At 46.3% G+C, this 23,051-nt stretch overlaps 1 protein-coding gene across 2 annotated transcripts in view; it reads right to left on the reverse strand.

Annotated features, from left to right (window-relative positions):
• The window catches only part of PPIH (peptidylprolyl isomerase H), a 49,545-nt gene extending 36,445 nt beyond the window's left edge, over positions 1-13,100 (reverse strand). Inside the window, exons 1-5 of one of the 2 annotated variants that reach the window (XM_073584030.1) lie at positions 12,910-13,097; positions 11,661-11,725; positions 10,714-10,737; positions 3,263-3,307; positions 1,485-1,527 (exon numbers count right to left, since the gene is read on the reverse strand). In XM_073584030.1, the coding sequence (XP_073440131.1) occupies positions 1,485-1,527; positions 3,263-3,307; positions 10,714-10,737; positions 11,661-11,725; positions 12,910-12,975 (243 nt within the window). In that variant the 5' untranslated portion in view covers positions 12,976-13,097. Of the gene's footprint in view, positions 1-1,484; positions 1,528-3,262; positions 3,308-10,713; positions 10,738-11,660; positions 11,726-12,909 lie in introns of both variants that reach the window. The other variant, XM_073584031.1, reaches the window with a different exon arrangement.
• Positions 13,101-23,051: the final 9,951 nt, after the last annotated feature.

Consider the following 23,051-nt stretch of genomic DNA (forward strand, 5'->3'; position numbering starts at 1 on the left):
AGATCATGGGTAAGCACTGACTTCTCAACAATACCATTGGCATGAGCCAATTGGACTATATTGAGACTTATTAAAGATCTATTTATTAATGTTAATTTGGTATCTGTATTTCCCAAGATGAATTGATTGAATCTAATATGGTATAGATCAAATTTATCACAGATTTATAAAATGTTCATCTGGTAATTATGATAAATTGAATTTATCTGATGTGGCACGTTTGCCTTATATTATATTTTTTGACTTGCCACCCTCTTTCTTTTACTTGAAGTATCCTCTTTGTTACAGACCTCAGATATACAGTATATGTTTTTTATAATGAATGTTGAATAAAACCTTACTGATTTTATACTTGTGTGAGTGGTTCATAGATACTTTGTATCCATATAAAGGAGGGTTTGGGGGCCTATAAACAACCCAGGTCTGGGGGCCTATATAAAACCCAGGAGAGGCTGGGGCTTCTGCTGCTCTGGTTGTCGGTGGGACTGGAGCGCGCTGACTGCGCCTACAAAGCACATCCTAACTTTGCTCAAGCGTTCAGTGGTGAATGCTGCGTGCAAACAGCGTCAGTGGTAATTAAGTTGCCAGCAGCATAAGTTTTGCCGGCTACAGTGCTCATTTCTTGATGTCCTCAATAGAGAGAAATACAGGCATATATTTATCCATAATGTAATACCATCAGGGAAGCGTCGGATTGGCTCCGAATTTATTTTGCAGCAGGATAATGTCCCCAAACGTAAACCCGACGTCTTTAAGAACCATCTTCACGTAAAAGAAAAAGGGGTCCTGGAAGTGATGATATGGTCCCATAGAGGCCTGACCTCAGCATCATGCAGTCTGTTTGGGATTTCATGAATTATGTGTACATGTATTTGCACAAGTGACATCCACAGAAGATCTGGGGTTAGTTATCCAAAATGTTGGGAACAACATCCCTGCCAAGATCTTTCAAAAGCTGTGTGCAAGTGTATGTAAAAAAACTGATGGAGGCAAACGGTAGTCACCAACTATTGATGTGATCTAGATATCTCTTTTTTTTTAACTTCCCAACTTCTTAATTGATATCAATACTTCTATACTTTTTAAAGTATTCTAACTTTTAAGCATTTTTTCCACATCTGCCTAAAACTTTTGCACAGCACTCTTTATATAATGTATGTTATGGAGCATGAAGAAGTTAAGGTGGTCCTCTGGGAGTAGGAAAGAGTGTCTTCCTTTCTTTCCAAGGAGCAGCCTATGGGCTCAGTCTTTTAGATAGGCAGACCCTTTTTTCTACTGTTTGACCTCAGAAAGACACCTTTTGCAGGGCTTCTCCCCCCTTTTCCCATTGAAAATACATAAACACTGTCATCTCCTGTGTACGGGCACCTTCTGACAACTGCAAGTGGCACATGCAGTTATGGAGATTTTTGGAATCTTATCTTCTAGTAAAGACTATAAAATAATGCAGTTTCTGACATAATAATGTAAAAAAAAAAACTTACATTAACAAAGTCTCCTCCTTGGATCATAAAGTCTTTGATTACCCTGCAGGAATGAAGATACGGAAAAAGGAATAAATCGAGAAATGATAAGTCATAAATCAACAGGATGACATCTATGAACCCACACTAATGGAGGAGCAATACCCGCAAAGAGGTGTTGTCCCTGTCACTATAGTTTTGATTCCCTGCACTTCAAGATATAAAGTTAGATCAAATAAATCTTATTTTGGAGTAAGAGCCCCCCCAACACTCAGGGTAAAACACATACATTGCAATGGAGTGATAGCCACATCTTCCAGTGACATAAAGGTCAGACAAGCCTCCCCCTGCAAACAAATGGGAGAAAACCTGCGGACCCCAAGTAAGCAGTCTGACAGCAAGGGGTCTGGAGAAAGCAGGATCAGAAAAACTCTATAAAACGGTTTCCACTCATTATAAGTCGGTACAATTCTGTACTGCGCATAAACTCTGCTAAATACTACAGGTCAGATTTCTAAAGAAAATACATACCAGACTTTGCATTATTGATGACACCAATTTGCCTGACTAACCATGATTGCCATCACCACAGCTATTAGTGGTCTTTAAATGAGTTTTCCCTTCTTATAAAAAAGTTATGACGGGCTGCACGGTGGCTCAGTGGTTAGCACTGCAGCCTTGCAGCGCTGGAGTCCTGGGTTCGAATCGCACCAAGGACAACATCCACAAGGAGTTTGTATGTTCTCCCCGTGTTTGCGTGGGTTTCCTCCCACATTCCAAAGACGTACTGATAGGGAATTTAGATTGTGAGCCCCATCGAGGACAGTGATGAAAATGTGTGCAAACTGTAAAGCGCTGCGGAATATTTTAGTGCTATATAAAAAAAAAAAAAATAAAGATTATTATTATGACATACACAGTCGGGAAAATAAGTATTTGATACACTGCTGATTTTGCATGTTTTCCCACCTACAAAAAAAGGAGAGGTCTGTAATTTATATCATAGGTGAAGAAAAACTAACAGGTCTGTGAGAGTCAGAATTCTTGCTGGTTGGTCGGGATCAAATATTTATTTCATACAATAAAATGCAAATTAATTATGTAAAAATCATACAATGTGATTTTCTGGATTTTCTTTTAGATTCTCTCACAGGTGTACCTATGATAAAAATTACAGAGCTCTCCATTCTTTGTAGGTGGGAAAACTTCAAAATCGCCAGTGTATCAAATACGGTACTCATTCTCCCCACTGCACTACCGTTTTATGATTGTGGGATTCCGAATTCTGGGTCCCAAAAGCGGAGCAGACACAGCACCAACATCTAGTTCTCATTTTCACTGGCATAGTGGGCTTTCAATCACCTGGCTTTGCTAGGTATTCCATAAAGGTCAGTAGCTACTTTGCATGGGAACTGGCGGGCAGCGCGCACCGACTCCACATGCGACCGGCGGGAAGCACCCACCTGCTGAAAACTATGCAACCCAGGAGGTATTATTATTATTATTATTATTATTTATTGTTATAGCGCCATTTATTCCATGGCGCTTTACATGTGAGGGGGGTATACATAAAAACAAGTACCAGCAGCAAATGGTATCACAGGTATCAGCAAATGTGACGTTACTGGCCCTGCCCATCTCTTGTAGCAGAAGTGAGTGGACCTTTCCAGTAACCCTCATGAAATAAAACCCCTATGTGTTCTTCAGAATGCTGAAAGCAAGTCTAGGGAGGGGACCTGTGAGGAGAAAAAAACCTGACAGCCATAAGATACAAAAGACAATTACTGTCACACACGTACCTGTGGAAAGTGCTTCCTTTATATCCTATGGGAACACCGTCCTTTCTGCAACACAACAAGTAATGTTCTCCATTTACGGCTGTGTTTTGAGTCTATACTAAAGACCAAGCGACACCTTTATCTTCAGTCTATTCAGCACTTCTACCATTACTGTGTGTTGTGCAGAGGTATATTAATGATGGTGGATCCCCCATTAGTCAGGTCCAACTGAGAATCTAACGTGGTGGTTATGTAAAAACCCCTTCAGCCATCCAATGTAGCACTGGTAAGGCCTGTTTCACACTTCCGTTTTTGTGTCCGCCAAACGGATCCGTTTCCGTTTTTTTGACGGAAACTGATGCAAACGGATCCGTTTTTTTAAAAACGGATCCGTTTTTTTGACGGATCCGCGGTAACCGTAATGGAAGTCTATGGGACAAAAAAAACGGATCCTGCAAAAAATGGCGGATCCGTTTTTTTACGGAAAACAACGGATTTTGACGGATTTGAAAAAACGGAAGTGTGAAACAGGCCTAAGCAGGGCTGTGGAGTCGGTAAGCCAAACCTGCAACTCCAACTCCTCAATTTCCCTTACACCGACTCCGACTCCCACATACATTGCTTATATTTAAGTGAAAAATTTATTGTAGTACAATGTGAACATCAGATATTTAATCATTTCTATGATCCAATAATCAAGATATTTAGATAGAACATAATATTTATTGGAATACAACTTTAGAACACAAAAAACTGTAAGAAATTGTAAATATGTAATACACTGTATAATATCGATTACATACATACGGTACAGACCAAAGTTAGGACACACCTTCTCATTCAAAGAGTTTTCTTTATTTTCATGACAATGAAAATTGTAGGCATCAAAACAATGAATTAACACATGTGGAATTATATAATTAACAAAAAAGTGGAAACAACTGAAAATATGTCTTATATTCTAGGTTCTTCAAAGTAGCCCCCTTTTGCTTTGATTACTGCTTTGCACACTCTTGGCATTCTCTTGATGAGCTTCAAGTGGTAGCAGGGCTGTGGAGTCGGAGTCGAAGTCGGAGTTAGTTTTGGTTGGAGTCGGAGTCGGTAGAAATGTACCGACTCCAGCTTTAAAAAAAAGTATTAATATTTCATAATTGAACTTTCATATGAATTTTATAAATGTTACTCAAATATATATGTTCTATCAAACTATGAACAACAGTGATAAGCAGTTCTGCTGGAGATAGAGACATTTCTTACTTCTTGTGTGTCACTGTTCTCCACTGCCCTTATCTAATCTTATACTTGGTTAACCTCATGCTGCCCCAACCCCCCTACTTACAATGTATGAAACTGAAAGTGAAAATGTGTTGCAAATTCTTAGTAGTAAAGCTCCTCCTCTAGACTAGATCATACTAGGTGTGCGTCTTCCAAGCATCTCACAGCTGCCTGCTACTCAGAAGAGGAAGACTGTAAGAAGTATTATCCTTTCAACAAACTTTGCATCAGTTAACTGTGAGTACATGAGGAATAATAACAGTATTACTGACCACTATATCAGTTGTACGACCGGGCAATAATTTTGTACAATTGTTTTTAGGAAAAACAATTGTCATTTGGATTGTGAATGCAGAATTAAAAACCTGAGAATGTCAAAGAAGCATCACATTAAATCAGCTGTATTTGAACATTTCACCATCACTCAAGATAGAAAACATTATGTCTGTCAGTGTATGACAAATGATCCAGACGAAAACAAATGCTGTGAAGCCAAGATGAGTGCATATTCAGGCAAAGATAAAAATGCTCCTACCAGAGCTTCTAATCTAAAGAGACATTTACAGCGCTTTCATCCAGAAGTACTGAAAGCAGTGGATGAGAAAGACTGCATCCAAACCAATGAACCAGTGCCCAGCTCTTCCAGCCAAACAAAGGAGCAGAGAACTTTGCAGCCATCAGTTGCAAGAAATTTTGTCAGTGACAAAGTTACTGCGACAATGACAGTAGATACATTTAAAAAACAGATCATAGAGCTTGTTGTAAAGGATAGTGTGCCTATTTCATTATTTTCACGACCAGCTTTTATGTGTCTCAATGGGGAAATGGCCCGCAAGCTTGGTGTTTCTCTGGAGAGAGAGAGAGTATTAGAAAATTAGTAATCGAAGAAGCTTTTAAACAAAAGGAAGAACTTAAAAAAACTCTCAAGGGACGCTTTCTGTTTCTTAAAATGGATGCCTGCACACGTCACAGAGTGAACTATTTTGCCATCAATGTCTGATTTGTTTGTGACAAAAATGAAATAGTTACCAAGACATTGGAAGTAAAAGACACCAAAGCTCATCACACCAGTGAGTTTCTCCAGGTCTTGGTGGAAAAGGTTCTGCAAGACTATGAACTTAAAAAAGAGCAAGTTTTTTCTGTTGTAACTGACAATGCTTCAAATATGATAAGTACCATTAAGCTAATGAATGAGAGTAATGATGGTGACCAGCAGCTAGAAGAACATTCTGGGTCCACAGACACAGAAATGTTTGAAATAGAGGAACACAGTATTGTAACTGAGGAGCAAACTGAAGTTGCTTCAGATGAACAGCAACATGATAGTTTAGATGATCTTGTTGAAACTGTGTCAATATGTTCTCTCATTCATCACATGCGCTGTGTTGTGCATACGCTACAGCTGGCTATAAGAGACAGTCTGCAAGAAGGACATGCTGCTGCACTGATTGGCAAGGTGAGAAAATTGGCTACTGTTGCCAGAACCCCTAAAGTTGACTTAATTTTGAAGAGACAAGCTGGAAAAGGGGCAATTATTGATCAAGCCACACGATGGGGCAGTACTTACTTAATGATTCAGCGCTTGGTTGAACTGAAAACCTTTCTTGTAGACATGGCTAACCCTCAACTGACGCTAAATGAAAGTCAGTGGAATCAGGTGACTGAGCTGGAAAAATTGCTAGAGCACCCATTTACAGTGACTAAAAAATTACAAGCAGAGGACTTAACTCCAGGAATTTTCTTAAAGGAGTGGAAGAACCTGATGTTTCGCCTGTCCCAAAGAGGAGGGTTAATTGCAAGTGGCATTGCTACATCAATGAAACGGAGAGAGGAGCTACTATTACAAAATAACATTCTTTTGGCAGCTGTTTATGTAGACCCAATGCATCGGATTCTTCTAGATGATCAACAGCTAAGTAAAGGAAAAGAAGCTCTGTTTGAAATAGCAGTAAGGATGAAAGGGTTGAAGAACAGTCAGGAGGAACAAGAAGAATTTGGTCGTCCTGCCACATCTTCACCCTCATCATCAACTGATGAAGAATTTAATTTCGAAAAATATTTGGATCACAAGGACCGTGCAAAGCGTTCCCGCATAGAAGAGTCATCCCCATCAAGGAACACAGCCAGTACATTTCAGCAGAATTTTTCATGTGCACTAAAAGAAATTGAGAAATTTGACCGTTCATCAAAAATAACAGTGCAACAAGCGATTCCTCTGTATCCTGACATTGTCAGAGATGTTGCCCGAGTGGTTACTGCTTTGCCACCAGCACAAGTTAGTGTAGAGAGGTTGTTCTCTGCTCTCAAAATAATTAGATCAGATTTGAGGGCATCCATGAAGGAGGATCTGACAGAGGCAATACTTTTTCTGAGGACAAATTTATAGATTTCTTCTTATTAACTGCATAAGAGTGTTTATTGCATATTTACTTACAGTTTAGAAAAGCTTATAAAAGTTATTTGCTATATTCTAATTGTATTCTAATAAGTGTAGTTTTTGCTCTAAGTGGTCTGATTACTTATATGATGGTGAGAAACTGAATAAGCACGATGTTTAATATTTTACAACAGTAAATTTGTTGTTATGAATTGGCCATTTATGAAGGAGTCGGAGCCGGAGTCGGAGTCTGATAAAATCCAGGAGTTGGAGTCGCAACTGTGGCTTACCGACTCCACAGCCCTGAGTGGTAGTCACCGGAAATGGTCTTCCAACAGTCTTGAAGGAGTTCCCAGAGATGCTTAGCACTTGTTGGCCCTTTTGCCTTCACTCTGCGATCCAGCTCACCCCAACCATCTCGATTGGGTTCCAGTCTGGTGACTGTGGAGGCCAGGTCATCTGGCGTAGCACCCCATCACTCTCTTTCTTGGTCAAATAGCCCTTATACAGCCTGGAGGTGTGTTTGAGGTCATTGTCCTGTTGAAAAATAAATGATGGTCCAACTAAACACAAACCGGATGGAATAGCATGCCGATGCAAGATGCTGTGGTAGCCATGCTGGTTCAGTATGCCTTCAATTTTGAATAAATCCCCAACAGTGTCACCAGCAAAGCATCCCCACACCATCACACCTCCTCCTCCATGCTTCACGGTGGGAACCAGGCATGTAGAGTCCATCCGTTCACCTTTTCTGCGTCGAACAAAGACACGGTGGTTGGAACCAAAGATCTCAAATTTGGACTCATCAGACCAAAGCACAGATTTCCACTGGTCTAATGTCCATTCCTTGTGTTCTTAAGCCCAAACAAGTCTCTTCTGCTTGTTGCCTGCCCTTAGCAGTGGTTTCCTAGCAGCTATTTTACCATGAAGGCCTGCTGCACAAAGTCTCCTCTTAACAGTTGTTGTAGAGATGTGTCTGCTGCTAGAACTCTGTGTGGCGTTGACCCGGTCTCTAATCTGAGCTGCTGTTAACCTGCGATTTCTGAGGCTGGTGACTCGGATGAACTTATCCTCCGCAGCAGAGATGACTCTTGGTCTTCCTTTCCTGGGGCGGTCCTCATGTGAGCCAGTTTCTTTGTAGCGCTTGATGTTTTTTGCCACTGCACTTGGGGACACTTTCAAAGTTTTCCCAATTTTTCGGACTGACTGACCTTCATTTCTTAAAGTAATGATGGCCACTCGTTTTTCTTTACTTAGCTGCTTTTTTCTTGCCATAATACAAATTCTAACAGTCTATTCAGTAGGACTATCAGCTGTGTATCCACCAGACTTCTGCACAACACAACTGATGGTCCCAACCTCATTTATAAGGCAAGAAATCCCACTTATTAAACCTGACAGGGCACACCTGGGAAGTGAAAACCATTTCCAGTGACTACCTCTTGAAGCTCATCAAGAGAATGCCAAGAGTGTGCAAAGCAGAAATCAAAGCAAAAGGTGGCTACTTGGAAGAACCTAGAATATAAGACATACAGTATTTTCAGTTGTTTCACACTTTTTTGTTAATTATATATTTCCACATGTGTTAATTCATAGTTTTGATGCCTTCAGAGTGAATCTACAATTTTCATAGTCATGAAAATAAAGAAAACGCTTTGATTGAGGTGTGTCCAAACTTTTGGTCTGTACTGTGTGTGTGATAGAGAGATATAGATATATCTCTCTCTATCTATCTCTGTCTATCCATATCATATCTGTACCAAAAAGAATGAAAATCGGATAGCACACAGACTAACACTCCTTTTTTTTAGCACCAGTCAGGTACACCTCATAGCTGCCCAAAAGGACACCCAGGACAGGCATTGTTCGTCTTCAGTAACACATCAACATCAATTGATAGTTGGAATAAATAGACTGCATCCACCACATCTTCTTAAGGTGCAGGCTTTATTTTCATGTGTATGGGTGTGAAGTATGAAAGCAATGCCTGTCCTGGGCGTCCTTTTGGGCAGCTATGAGGTGTACCTGACTGGTGCTAAAAAAAAAGGAGTGTTAGTCTGTGTGCTACCCGGCTTTCATTCTTTTTGGTACAGATATGATATGGAAATATAGATAGAGCAGATTTCTAATCTGCTTTTGCTATTGAAAACATTATCTATGAGCTCAAAAACCTTTCAGGTAATGCGGTTTTTTAAAAAGCTGATCTGCTTTTGCAACTGAAAAACATATACTCAAAAAACGCAGGAAAAACGCTGTGTGTGAATGTAGCCTTAGTTCAGGAATAGAAGAGTCATTTATAGGACATTTCATAACTTTCCCAAATTCCTATGAAAAAATATTCAGCACATTCTGCATTGAACTACTGTACCCAATTTATTATATATTTTAGGAGTTGGTCCATTTTATACCGACTCCACCAAAATGAGCACCGACTCCGACTCCGATTCCACAGCCCTGCTGGTAAGTGGTTTGTACAAATTCTTTGCTGCATTTTGTCCCTCTTAAAGGAATATATAATCCTCTTACATAGACATGTATGTTTTCATAAGCCACATATGGTAATGGAAAATTAGAAAACCTGTCGCCTTGGCTACTGTCCACTGCTGCAGTCAGCGGGAGGTGATTTTTTAAACAAAGGGCACAATGCTGCTCCCCCAATGCCACAGTGGTAAAGAAGCCTCTGTGTCACAAGTTTACCACGACAGAGAGAAGCCAGAAGACCACAGCGTCTGATTTCTCCTACTCTTGCACTGTTTAGAAGCGCTTCACCTTCATATTAAACTCTGCAGATTTCTTTTAGCAGTGCAGGGGTTAATCTGCTCAGTTGGGAGCCCTTGGAAGCTTTCCTGCATTAAGGATATTACAGCTGTTCACTGTTAGCCACTCCCATCTCCGATATACTCTGGGCCCAGGCAAGCACTCATTGTAAGAGTTAGCTTATGCTGCATGGTTAGATGTTGGTTTGTGGTTGCTTGAGAAGGTGTTTGGTGGATTTATCTGAGACTGTTTCTAGGTTTTGGGTGTGTGCTAATTCCCCTCCTTTGGTTTTACCCCATCCTCCACTCCCTGGTGCTTACCTCTGTTGTTTGTGTGAGCATATTTGTATGATTGGTATTTTCCTTTGTCCCTGTTTGTATTACCTGATTAGTCTGGTTGGTGTATCATGGTACACTACTACTCCCATCTTCCCTGAGTGGGAAAAGGATACAAACTGAGGAGCTAAGGCAAGGTACGTGGCCCCAGCAACTTCACCATCAGAAGTAATCTGGGGAACAGGGCAAGCTAGGGGCCTCTAGCGTTACGGACAGGGAAGGAGCCTCTGGTCCCAGGACAACCGACAAAGTCGTGACACTCTGCCTGTAGGCCGGTGCCGAGACCATTTCACTGATCCAAATTGTCAAATATCAGGAGCGCACTGCCCCCAGCAAGCATTGAGGCTGGTGAGCAGTGCGCTCCCGAAAATAAAAGATAAAACCCCTTTACGGTGGCCATATGCTATACATAGTTGCCAGAGGACCGTTATTCAGCTGACGGCTAATTCTCCCAATCCCTCAACTCAACTGTGGGTGTACGGGCTGCTAACAGGGAGAGTGGAATAAGTGAATGCCATACATCTTTAGCACTGACTTATTTTCAGTAATAACAAAAGGATAGAGCATGTTGAAATCAAACATGTCCAATCCTTCCTGTCCCTGAAATCTGTCTTCAGGGGAGATTTTGAACACATGCCCAAAGCTTCCAGCCACACCTCACACACTTCCACTGATGCATAATGAAGATGATACAGTACATATATCAATGGCTGACTGATAGTACAGACCTGAACTCTCCAGTGCAAAACTGCCTGGAAAAGGAAAAAGATATAATCATTATCAATAAATTCATCTTGTAGATTAAAGTGTAGAGGTTTAATTTATGGCCCTTAGTATTAATGTCTTACTGGTTTTGAATGCTGCAGAGAGAAAAAAAATCATATAGTATAATAAGTGAGCAGTGCTAGAGTTCTTGTACATGGCAGGGCTGACAGCATGTGTGATGCAGTATGGCGCCTCCATACAGCACAGTATTAGGGCTCGTGCACATGGCAGGGCTGACAGCATGTGTGCCGCAGTATGGCGCCTCCATACAGTACAGTACTAGGGCTTGTGCACATGGCAGGGCTGACCTCGTGTGTGCCCAGTATGATACCTCCATAATGCACAGTATTTGGGCTTCTGTACATGACTATATTTTTCGTACAAGTATTCGACAAAACATCCAATCCCACTGGGACCAATGTTTTATGGGGCTGTGCATATTTTAGATTTTTTTCCTCAGAGAGCTGGTCCAAAAAATTAAAATAAAAAAAAAAACAAAAAAAAAAAAAACTGCATACCCGAGATTGGTTTGATATTCGGATCGTGCTCGGCCATGTAAATCAATGACTCTGCTGAAATCATCGGGCTGCACTCTGATGACATCTGTCTGCAGTCCGATGTCAGTGCACTTGGAGACATTTTTTTTCTCCATCTTCTCCTCATCTGAGAGAATCGGATCACACTGACCACACATGGATCAGAATCTGGTCAGAGTTTGATCTGAGTGTCATTTGCATAATCTGCCCGATGAGGGAACACACGCTGGTGGGCACCTGCCCTTAAGGGGATATTCCCACATCTCTATGGGAGAACATCCCAGTAACAGGTCACCCAGTACAGCTTGCCATGATGAGGCTGCTTGGAGCTGTAACACTGTAGCGTGAGGCCAGGGTGGTATATTTAGCATTACCTAAAATTTTCTGCTGTTTTTGGGATAATGTCTGCAAAGAGCTCCACCTTCATCCGCCCAACTTCCTAAATTTCCAGAAAAAAGAAAAAAAAAAAACACAATTATTTTTCTACAACGTCCTGCCCCCCGCATGGTTGCTAACGACCTGACTGTAGTGCCTGGCGCCATTCTTCCCCGGCACAGAGTGGTCATAGACGGCTCCTGTCGGCGATTCAGCTGACATCATGTCGGCGGTTTCTCCTCTGCTAATGAGATGGGGCATGACTTCGGATGTCATACTGATTGACAGCTGACTCCCCCAGTTACAGCAGTAATCCAGCCGTCAACCAGAACAGTGGAGTGGAGAAGAAAAGAAGCCTCAGCTCTGTAGACACGATGTCAGCAGAGGCAGCTGAATCTCCGGCAGGAGCGGTTCTGTGCCGGGGAAGAACGGCGCCGAGCACAACAGGCAGGGATGTAGCAACTACCATCCTGCTAGTGCTTAGATACATTTTTTGTTCCTTTAAAGGAGGGGATTCTCATTATAAAATACTCTTAAAGGGGTTGTCATATGGGGTTCTTCCTGACTGCTTCAGTAAAGCACTGCCGACCTATTTTCTGGAGCGGCTTCACTGGTGGCTTTGCCGCGGTTATCGCTTTTTCCTTTAGTTTATGAAGCTGTGAGAGGAACCCGCACGTCGCTGCTCTCCACAGTTTGTGAACCCTGAAGTGGTTAAAGAAAGCAACAAAAGACTGAATGTGTGCACAGAAGAGTCCCAGCACCGGCGGGCACGGATTCAGGCAGGTACCGGTGGAGCACGGCTGAGGGAAGGCCTCCTGTGCAAAGGATTAGAAATCGGTTTTTAGGTGGAATTTGAGGCAGAGTCTGCTTCAGCATTCACATTAATGACAGTACACTGAAGCACGATGAGAGCTGGACGCGCGGTCACCTCGCAGAGCGGCAACACTTCAGGTAACGCGGAGGCACTGCTGCGGTCAGACCCACAAATAACGCACAGCGCCACCACCGCATACGACACCGCGGCATTTTCTGGGGGTGTAATTGCGCTGGTACTTGTAGTTCCCCACACACGGAGCTAATCCCAGGCCAATGAATGAAGGCCCCGCTCTCCAGTGATTTCTGTCCTCCCCATAATGAGCAGTATGTGCTATGATGACAGCAGCGCCACACTGGAGCACATGGAGAGCACAGCACCGCGGCCGCAGCTGTTCCGGTGCCTCACTATGTGCAGAGCGGCGGCGACATTACCTGCCCACCGATACTGATATCGAAGAACACGATTGGATTGTTGGGATTCGAAGCCGAGACCGCCATTTCTGTCTCCGAAGACAGTAAATTCAAGTGACTACTAGAGCTAAAGGACCTGTGCTGACGTCATGGCCATGTGAGAGTGATGTCACAGGAAGGGGCGGGGCCTTCTCTCGCAAACCTGATTACCAGGAAGCAGCGCGGTGCTGTGGAGATGAGATGGGGCGGGGCGGGGCGGGGCGGGGCGGGGCGGGGCGGGCTGTGTGATGTTACTCACATTGGTCTGGGGAAGGACAGGGTTCATCGCTGGGGGTCTGCGGGGAAGATGTTGCCTGCTCGGGGGGCTCTGCGGGGAAGATGTTGCCTGCTCGGGGGGCTCTGCGGGGAAGATGTTGCCTGCTCGGGGGGCTCTGCGGGGAAGATGTTGCCTGCTCGGGGGGCTCTGCGGGGATGATGTTGCCTGCTTGGGGGGCTCTGCGGGGAAGATGTTGCCTGCTCGGGGGGCTCTGCGGGGAAGATGTTGCCTGCTCGGGGGGCTCTGCGGGGAAGATGTTGCCTGCTCGGGGGGCTCTGCGGGGAAGATGTTGCCTGCTCGGGGGGCTCTGCGGGGAAGATGTTGCCTGCTCGGGGGGCTCTGCGGGGAAGATGTTGCCTGCTCGGGGGGCTCTGCGGGGAAGATGTTGCCTGCTCGGGGGGCTCTGCGGGGAAGATGTTGCCTGCTCGGGGGGCTCTGCGGGGATGATGTTGCCTGCTCGGGGGGCTCTGCGGGGATGATGTTGCCTGCTCGGGGGGCTCTGCGGGGAAGATGTTGCCTGCTCGGGGGGCTCTGCGGGGAAGATGTTGCCTGCTCGGGGGGCTCTGCGGGGATGATGTTGCCTGCTCGGGGGGCTCTGCGGGGAAGATGTTGCCTGCTCGGGGGGCTCTGCGGGGATGATGTTGCCTGCTCGGGGGGCTCTGCGGGGATGATGTTGCCTGCTCGGGGGGCTCTGCGGGGATGATGTTGCCTGCTCGGGGGGCTCTGCGGGGATGATGTTGCCTGCTCGGGGGGCTCTGCGGGGATGATGTTGCCTGCTCGGGGGGCTCTGCGGGGATGATGTTGCCTGCTCGGGGGGCTCTGCGGGGAAGATGTTGCCTGCTCGGGGGGCTCTGCGGGGATGATGTTGCCTGCTCGGGGGGCTCTGCGGGGATGATGTTGCCTGCTTGGGGGGCTCTGCGGGGATGATGTTGCCTGCTCGGGGGGCTCTGCGGGGAAGATGTTGCCTGCTCGGGGGGCTCTGCGGGGAAGATGTTGCCTGCTCGGGGGGCTCTGCGGGGATGATGTTGCCTGCTCGGGGGGCTCTGCGGGGATGATGTTGCCTGCTCGGGGGGCTCTGCGGGGATGATGTTGCCTGCTCGGGGGGCTCTGCGGGGATGATGTTGCCCGGTGAGGACGGCTTCCTGTTTTGCACATAACTGTTTTCCTCACGAACAGTGTTGGATGTTACATCTCTACCTGTTTTGTGCCCGGACATCAGGAGGCTCGAAACTGCTTAAAGTAATGAGGCTTCCACATACGGGGCTGCACTCTCTCCTCAGACACACTGTGCTGCTCAGTTTTAGTGTCCATAGGGGTCAGGCACGACCAGTCTCCTGCATGACTTTTTTTGTTATTCTAGGTATTGTGGTACCGTGCCTCCATGGTAGTGTGCTTTACTGCAGATGTCATTTCATCACTCCTCATCTCCTCACCATGTGGAGTGCTGGTGTCCCCACAATCTACGTGAGAACACTGAAGGAATGACACTGCGGGCGTCCGATGATGTCAGATAGATGAGTATAATTCCTCCAATAACCCCCCTCCCCCATTTCTATTGGCTTGCTTGGTTCTGATCCCTGGGGGTCCCCAAGCTTTTATTTCCTTTGGGCAAGTCTTTTCCACCCTTTCCTGTTTTCTGCTTTACATCCCCTTTCTGTACTTTAACTTTTGGCTTTTTTCAGGGGGGCAATTACTTTTTTGTGCCATCCTAGGAAGCATTATCTGTGGTATGGGGCCCACCCATGTCCCCTTCCTTCTGATCTGTGGCCTCTTTTTTTTGTTTGTTTTTTTTCCCGCTAGTCTCGCAAAATAAGGCTTTTATCACAACTATTATGACATGATACCTCCCCCACCCACCTTAGGGGTCAGTGGGTGACGGCCAGGGAATGGAGAGTGGGATTTGTATCCCCTCAAGCAGTTCTCACAGTGTATATTTTATTGGGTTTTCTTTCCTGAGCTCCAGCCGCTGTTTGCACTGCTGCAGGCTCTCTTGCTACCTCTCTTCACCTGAGCTCCGGCTGCTGTTTGCACTGCTGCAGGCTCTCTTGCTATCTCTCTTCACCTGGGGTCTGGCTGCTGTTTGCACTGCTGCAGGCTCTCTTGCTACCTCTCTTCACCTGAGCTCCGGCTGCTGTTTGCACTGCTGCAGGCTCTCTTGCTACCTCTCTTCACCTGAGCTCCGGCTGCTGTTTGCACTGCTGCAGGCTCTCTTGCTACCTCTCTTCACCTGAGCTCCGGCTGCTGTTTGCACTGCTGCAGGCTCTCTTGCTATCTCTCTTCACCTGGGGTCTGGCTGCTGTTTGCACTGCTGCAGGCTCTCTTGCTCTCTTCACCTGAGCTCCGGCTGCTGTTTGCACTGCTGCAGGCTCTCTTGCTACCTCTCTTCACCTGAGCTCCGGCCGCTGTTTGCACTGCTGCAGGCTCTCTTGCTATCTCTCTTCACCTGGGGTCTGGCTGCTGTTTGCACTGCTGCAGGCTCTCTTGCTATCTCTCTTCACCTGAGCTCCGGCTGCTGTTTGCACTGCTGCAGGGTCTCTTGCTACCTCTCTTCACCTGGGGTCTGGCCGCTGTTTGCACTGCTGCAGGCTCTCTTGCTGCATCTCTTCTCCTGTCTTGAAACTCTTCCTTTTACTAAGCAAGCAGACCCAGGTGCCTTGTCACCATTGCCACTTGAGGACACAGCATGTGTTCTCAGCTCCTGCACCTTTGCTAGTTAGCAGTAGTTGCCCTCCTGTGCCTAGTTTTCATTTTTTCCAGGAACCATATTATCTTGCTAGGAGCCACACAGGCGGACTCCTGTGGTCTTTTCAACTTGAGAGGACAACTCTCCTTCAGAGAGATCTGAATGGCTCATGTGGACACTATATTCCTGACCCTGGTACTCATGGTTATAAGATGGAATGCCCTCTAGGGGCGGGCATATACTCACAGTCTTGGGTCCTCCAATGTATTCACCAAGAAAGGAATTTCATGGTAAATACAGAAATCCAATTTTTAAAACTAAAGTCCTAGGGACTCGGGTAGAAAATCTTTTTGCTTTCATTGGCACTAATCTCCAACGTGGCTTAATTCTATGTGTTGACTTGTAAATTTCATTGTTAGACTGTACATTTGTATGTATAAATATATTTATATCTTTCTCCTTTTTGCTTAAATTATATATACTGTATATATTTTAATAAAACTCTTTGAGAATTGTGGGCTGAATTTTTATTTCTATAATTATAAAATCTCGATGTGACATTAGTGAAGAGTAACTGCACTTTGGATCTGTATTGGGTTATGTCCACACATTGCGATTTGTTGGGGAAACAATCTGCAGCAAAGTCCTCACCAGTAGACTTGCACTAAATTGTTGAGATCTTGCTGACAATTTATTTTGTCTTCAGCAGCCGCCTTTAAAAAAACAAAACAAAAACCCTCACAAAACCTGATACCTGCTTATGCGACTTCGCTTTCCACGTGGCTCATATAGCCTGATTAGTCATAGTATCTGCTTATTGCGCAGTGTCTGACTGCTGGTTCTGCCACTGTTCCATAGGACAGACTGTGGTGGAGGTCACATTACATATTTTACAGAGGGGTAAAAGTATGCTTATAAATTTTGAGGAGTATTTTTAGCCATGGAGTACATAATTTGCATGATCTCAAATCTATAATACATAGATAAGTATACATGTGGGAGGTCATACTGTATATACGAGGATATGTTGGTGGTCATACTGTATACAGTGTGCTATGTGAGGGCTTATATTGTATTTAGAGAGACTCTGTGGTGACTCGTATTGTATATAGAGAGACTATGTGGGGGCTCATACTGTATATAGTAGGATATGTGGATTGTCATGCTGTATACAATGGGACAGGACCAGCATCAGGGCATTACAGTCCTTACTGTCGTATGGAGCGCGGTGAGCAGAGGGGGGCTCAGACAGCCCCCTCTACTCATCTGGCCCCAAGGGCAGGATCTTGCCGATTCAGTCTTATGACGCACTTTCAGTTAAAATCTATTGCCGCGTGGGCCCACATGGCAACAGTTAAAAGCTGCCAGCCAATCACAGGACGGCAGCTGACTTTGGCACACACGTCGCCGGCGTATGACGTCACTGTCATGTGTCGGGGAGTCCGCACCTCAAATGGATAGGGGAGACGACAATGCTTGACTGTGGCCAGGTAAGGAGAAACCTTTTTTTTATACAGAAAGAGACAAATGAGGCAGGGTCATGGGACGGATGAGGCAGGATGGAGACAGATGAGGCAGGATGGAGACAGATGAGGCAGGATGGAGACAGGTTGGGCAGGATCATGGGACACAAGGGGCAGGATCATTGGACACATGGGGCAGGATGAAGACAGATGGGACAGCATGGAGAAGTCAGATGGGGAAGGATGGACACGTCACATGGAGAAGGATGGAGATGTCACATTGGGCAACATGGAAACCGATGGGGCAGCATGGGAGATCATAATGGGCAAGTTGGAGATACATGGAGCAGGTTGGAGACACATTGGGGAGCAAGATGGGAGAACATATGGGGAGAATGGAGACACATGGAGTCACATGTCACGGTATTTGTCCCTTGTATGTTGTATTATTCAGTCACTATGTGGTGGTAATATGTGGTCTGGCCATGGTGTGATGATATTTGTCCCATGTGATATTACTGGTCATTTTAGAAAATATATTACACTATATAAAGGGGATATGTGGGGCTCATACTGTACATATGAAGCTGTGTGGGGGCTCCTACTTTATATAGGAGGCTATGTGGGGGCTCATACTGTATATAGGAGGCTACATGGAAACTCATTCTGTATATAGGGGCTATGTGAGGGCTCATGTTGTATATAGGAGGGTATGTCTGGTCTCTTTGTATATAGAGAGGCTATGTGGGGTCGCAAACTCTATATAGAGAGGATATGTTCTTCCACTGTATGCAGGGGGCTATGTGGGGGCTCATACTATATATAGGGGGACTATGTGAGGCTTACACTGTATAAAGAGGCTAGGTGGGGGCTCACTATATGTAAAATATGGGGCTTCTACCATATAGGTGGCTATGTGGGGGCTCATACTATATTTACGTGGGCTATGTGCAGGATCATATTGTATATTGGAGGCTAAGTGAGGGCTCATGTATGTAGTGGGCTTATGTGTGGTCTCATACTGAACAGGGGGCTTTATGGGGATTTGTATGTGGGTGTTTACACTGTATATAGATGGGCTATGTGAGGGCTCATACTATATGTATCAAGCTGTGTGTGAGCTCTTACGGTATATATATCCAAAGGGAGTGGGCCTAAACCAATGGCACTTCAATACAACTACATATCCAACAAGACCAACGGAGTTACGCCATATAAAAATAGCCTTTATTAATGCATTATGCCAAAAAACATATAAAACCATTTAAAAAGAGATACATGTCCATTAAACCTTACAAGGAAATGCATGTATAACCTGCCACAGGGCAGAGAAACACCAAGAAAGAGCATACAGTATAAAATATAAGCTCATATAGCAGTACAATGACTGAAAAAAGTATATGTAAATTGCTCCAAATTGTGTTTGTCCAGAAAACACTCTGCAGGTATCAAGGTGAAAACAAAATACGTCTGAAAGATTATTCTAAGTAAGGCTGCGCCCCTTTGACGCTGCGTCCAGCGCACAAAAATGCAACACCGCGTTTTTGTGCATTGGGCGCAGCGCCAGCAAAATCAGACCAGCGCATGATCAGCGCACACAACGCTAAGTATAGGGTACGCTGATCGCATGCACAGTCATGCGATCGGAGGAGATGACAGGAGGGGGTGCAGCCGGGGGCGGGGCTTAGCGGTGGCCCTGCGCTGCGCCCAGAAACGCTAGTCTGAAACTAGCCTAAGGTAATATCCCATGTGTTTAGCAATGACCAGTTAGGTTGTGATGTATAATCTGTCAAACAATAGTCAGAGGTGGCTTGTAGTGCTAGATAGTATAGCATGCATATTTGTCAATATCACACAGTGCCACACATCAGGAAACCAGCGCATAGGAAAGTATACACATATATATATATAAATATATTGCAAAGTGCAGTAGTGCGCAGGCAAAAGATCCAAAATAAAGTCTATGATAGAAAAGACTATGTATGAGAGAGACTACCAGCTGGTTATACATGCACTTCCTTGTAAGGTTTAATGGACATGTATCTCTTTCTAAATGGTTTTATATGTTTTTTGGCATAATGCATTAATAAAGGCTATTTTTATATGGCATAACTTCGTTGGTCTTACGGTATATAGTGGGGCTATACACTCACTGGCCACTTTATTAGGTACACCATGCTAGTAAGGGGTTGGACCCCCTTTTGCCTTCAGAACTGCCTCAATTCTTCGTGGCAGAGATTCAACAAGGTGCTGGAAGCATTCCTCAGAGATTTTGGACCATATTGACATGATGGCATCACACAGTTGGCGCAGATTTGTCGGCTGCACATCCCTGATGCGAATCTCCCGTTCCACCACATCCCAAAGATGCTCTATTGGATTGAGATCTGGTGACTGAGGAGGCCATTTGAGTACAGTAAACTCATTGTCATGTTCAAGAAACCAATCTGAGATGATTCGAGCTTTATGACATGGCGCATTATCCTGCTGAAAGTAGCCATCAGATGTTGGGTACATTGTGGTCATAAAGGGATGGACATGGTCAGCAACAATACTCAGGTAGGCTGTGGCGTTGCAACGATGCTCAATTGGTACCAAGGGGCCCAAAGAGTGCCCAGAAAAAATTCCCCACACCATGACACCACCACCACCAGCCTGAACCGTTGATACAAGGCAGGATGGATCCATGCTTTCATGTTGTTTACGCCAAATTCTGACCCTACCATCCGAATGTCGCAGCAGAAATCGAGACTCATCAGACCAGGCAACGTTTTTCCAATCTTCTACTGTCCAATTTCGATGAGCTTGTGCAAATTGTAGCCTCAGTTTCCTGTTCTTAGCTGAGAGGAGTGGTACCCAGTGTGGTCTTCTGCTGCTGTAGCCCATCTGCCTCAAAGTTCGACGCACTGTGCGTTCAGAGATGCTCTTCTGCCTACCTTGGTTGTAACGGGTGGCAATTTGAGTCACTGTTGCCTTTCTATCAGCTCGAACCAGTCTGCCCATTCTCCTCTGACCTCTGGCATCAACATGGCATTTCCGGCCACAGAACTGCCGCTCACTGGATTTTTTTTCTTTTTCGGACCATTCTCTGTAAACCCTAGAGATGGTTGTGCGTGAAAATCCCAGTAGATCAGCAGTTTCTGAAATTCTCAGACCAGCCCTTCTGGCACCAACAATCATGCCACGTTCAAAGGCACTCAAATCACCTTTCTTCCCCATACTGATGCTCGGTTTGAACTGCAGGAGATTGTCTTGACCATGTCTACATGCCTAAATGCACTGAGTTGCCGCCATGTGATTGGCTGATTAGAAATTAAGTCTTAACACACAGTTGGACAGGTGTACCTAATAAAGTGGCCAGTGAGTGTATATGGGCTCATACGGCATATAGGGGTGTCAGTATACATAATTCTGATATTAAGTGATACTATTAATATTATTTTATTATATTATAATTATCGTAACTAATATTTATAGTGGTTTGAAAAAACCACTATATTGTAATCCGAACGCTGCTAACTTATTCTTCTTCTTATTATTATTATTAAGTTGATTTCCGCAATTAATACGGCCCGAACCGCTACACGCACAGACTCCGTTGAGGTGTCGTTTCGAAGCCAGCGTCCATGAGAGGTGTGCTAAGTATTTTTCGTGTCGATCGGATTTGTAGTTTTTGCGCAATTTGCGTTTGAAAATTTTTTTTCCCGTCATTGGAATTCACTGTCTCCAATGCTTTTCAATGGGAAATGGCAAAACGTGCCCTGAGGCGATTGAAATGGCAGTTGAGCTCATTGATATGCGCAGGCACACCCAGTTACTATGCCAGCGCCTACGAATGTCACATGACGCCCCGAGGACAGAGCTGCCGCCACATAATATCAGCTCTTAAAGCGAAACCCACAGCACTAATGCAAATCTAGCTTCATCACATGACACATGCCCCTGAGAGAGAATGTCTGCCAAAGTGGATTTAGAAGAAGCCCAGTGAGCCAAACTAGCTCTTGAAGGGCCGACGCGCCAAAGTGATTGTTAAAGGGCCGGCGCACCGAAATGAGTCTTAAAGGGCCAACACGCCAAATCGAAAGCTGAGTGACCACAGGCTCCAAATGGGAGGCTGATCGACCCCCCGGCCTCCAAATCGGAGGCTGAGCCACCCCGGCCTCCAAATCGGAGGCTGAGCCACCCCGGCCTCCAAATCGGAGGCTGAGCGACCCCGGCCTCCAAATCGGAGGCTGATCGACCCCGGCCTCCAAATCGGAGGCTGAGCCACCCCGGCCTCCAAATCGGAGGCTGAGCCACCCCGGCCTCCAAATCGGAGGCTGAGCCACCCCGGCCTCCAAATCGGAGGCTCTTTGACCCCGGCCTCCAAATGGGAGGTTGAGCCACCCCGGCCTCCAAATGGGAGGCTGAGCCACCCCGGCCTCCAATGGGAGGCTGAGCCACCCCGGCCTCCAAATCGGAGGCTGAGCCACCCCGGCCTCCAAATCGGAGGCTGAGCCACCCCGGCCTCCAAATCGGAGGCTCTTTGACCCCGGCCTCCAAATGGGAGGTTGAGCCACCCCGGCCTCCAAATGGGAGGCTGAGCCACCCCGGCCTCCAATGGGAGGCTGAGCCACCCCGGCCTCCAAATCGGAGGCTGAGCCACCCTGGCCTCCAAATCGGAGGCTCTTTGACCCCGGCCTCCAAATGGGAGGTTGAGCCACCCCGGCCTCCAAATGGGAGGCTGAGCCACCCCGGCCTCCAATGGGAGGCTGAGCCACCCCGGCCTCCAAATCGGAGGCTGAGCCACCCTGGCCTCCAAATCGGAGGCTGAGCCACCCCGGCCTCCAAATCGGAGGCTGAGCCACCCCGGCCTCCAAATCGGAGGCTGATCGACCCCGGCCTCCAAATCGGAGGCTGATCGACCCCGGCCTCCAAATCGGAGGCTGATCGACCCCGGCCTCCAAATCGGAGGCTGATCGACCCCGGCCTCCAAATCGGAGGCTGAGCCACCCCGGCCTCCAAATCGGAGGCTGAGCCACCCCGGCCTCCAAATCGGAGGCTGAGCCACCCCGGCCTCCAAATCGGAGGCTCTTTGACCTCGGCCTCCAAATCGGAAGCTCATCGACCCCGGCCTCCAAATCTTACCCAGAGTGGCCCCGCCCACCAAATCTTACCGAGTGGCCCTGCCCACCAAATCGGACCCAGAGAGGCCCTGCCCACCAAACCGGACCCTGAGGGGCCCCACCCACCAAATCGGACCCTGTGGGGCCCCGCCCACTAAATCGGACCCAGAGTGGTCCCGCCAACCAAATCGGACCCAGAGTGGCCCCGCCCACCAAATTGGACCCAGAGTGGTCCCGCCAACCAAATCGGACCCTGAGGGGCCCCGGCCACAAAATCGGACCCTGAGGGGCCCCGGCCAGAAAATCGGACCCTGAGGGGCCCAACCCACATAATCGGACCCTGAGGGGCCACGGCCAGAAAATCAGACCCTGAGGGGATCCGGCCACAAAATCGGACCCTGAGGGGCCCCGGCCACAAAATCGGACCCTGAGGGGTCCCACTCACAAAATCGGAACCTGAGGGGCCCCACCCACAAAATCGGGGCCTGAGAGATCCCCGCCAACAATTCAAGCCCTGAGGCGCCCAGGCCAAGGAATCGGATCCTGAGGGGCCCCACCCACCAAATCAGACCCTGAGGCCAAAGTGGCCTCTGAGA

This window comes from Dendrobates tinctorius, unplaced genomic scaffold (genome assembly GCF_039654945.1).
Source record: "Dendrobates tinctorius isolate UK_male_01 unplaced genomic scaffold, ASM3965494v1 ptg000083l, whole genome shotgun sequence".
NCBI lineage: Eukaryota > Metazoa > Chordata > Amphibia > Anura > Dendrobatidae > Dendrobates > Dendrobates tinctorius.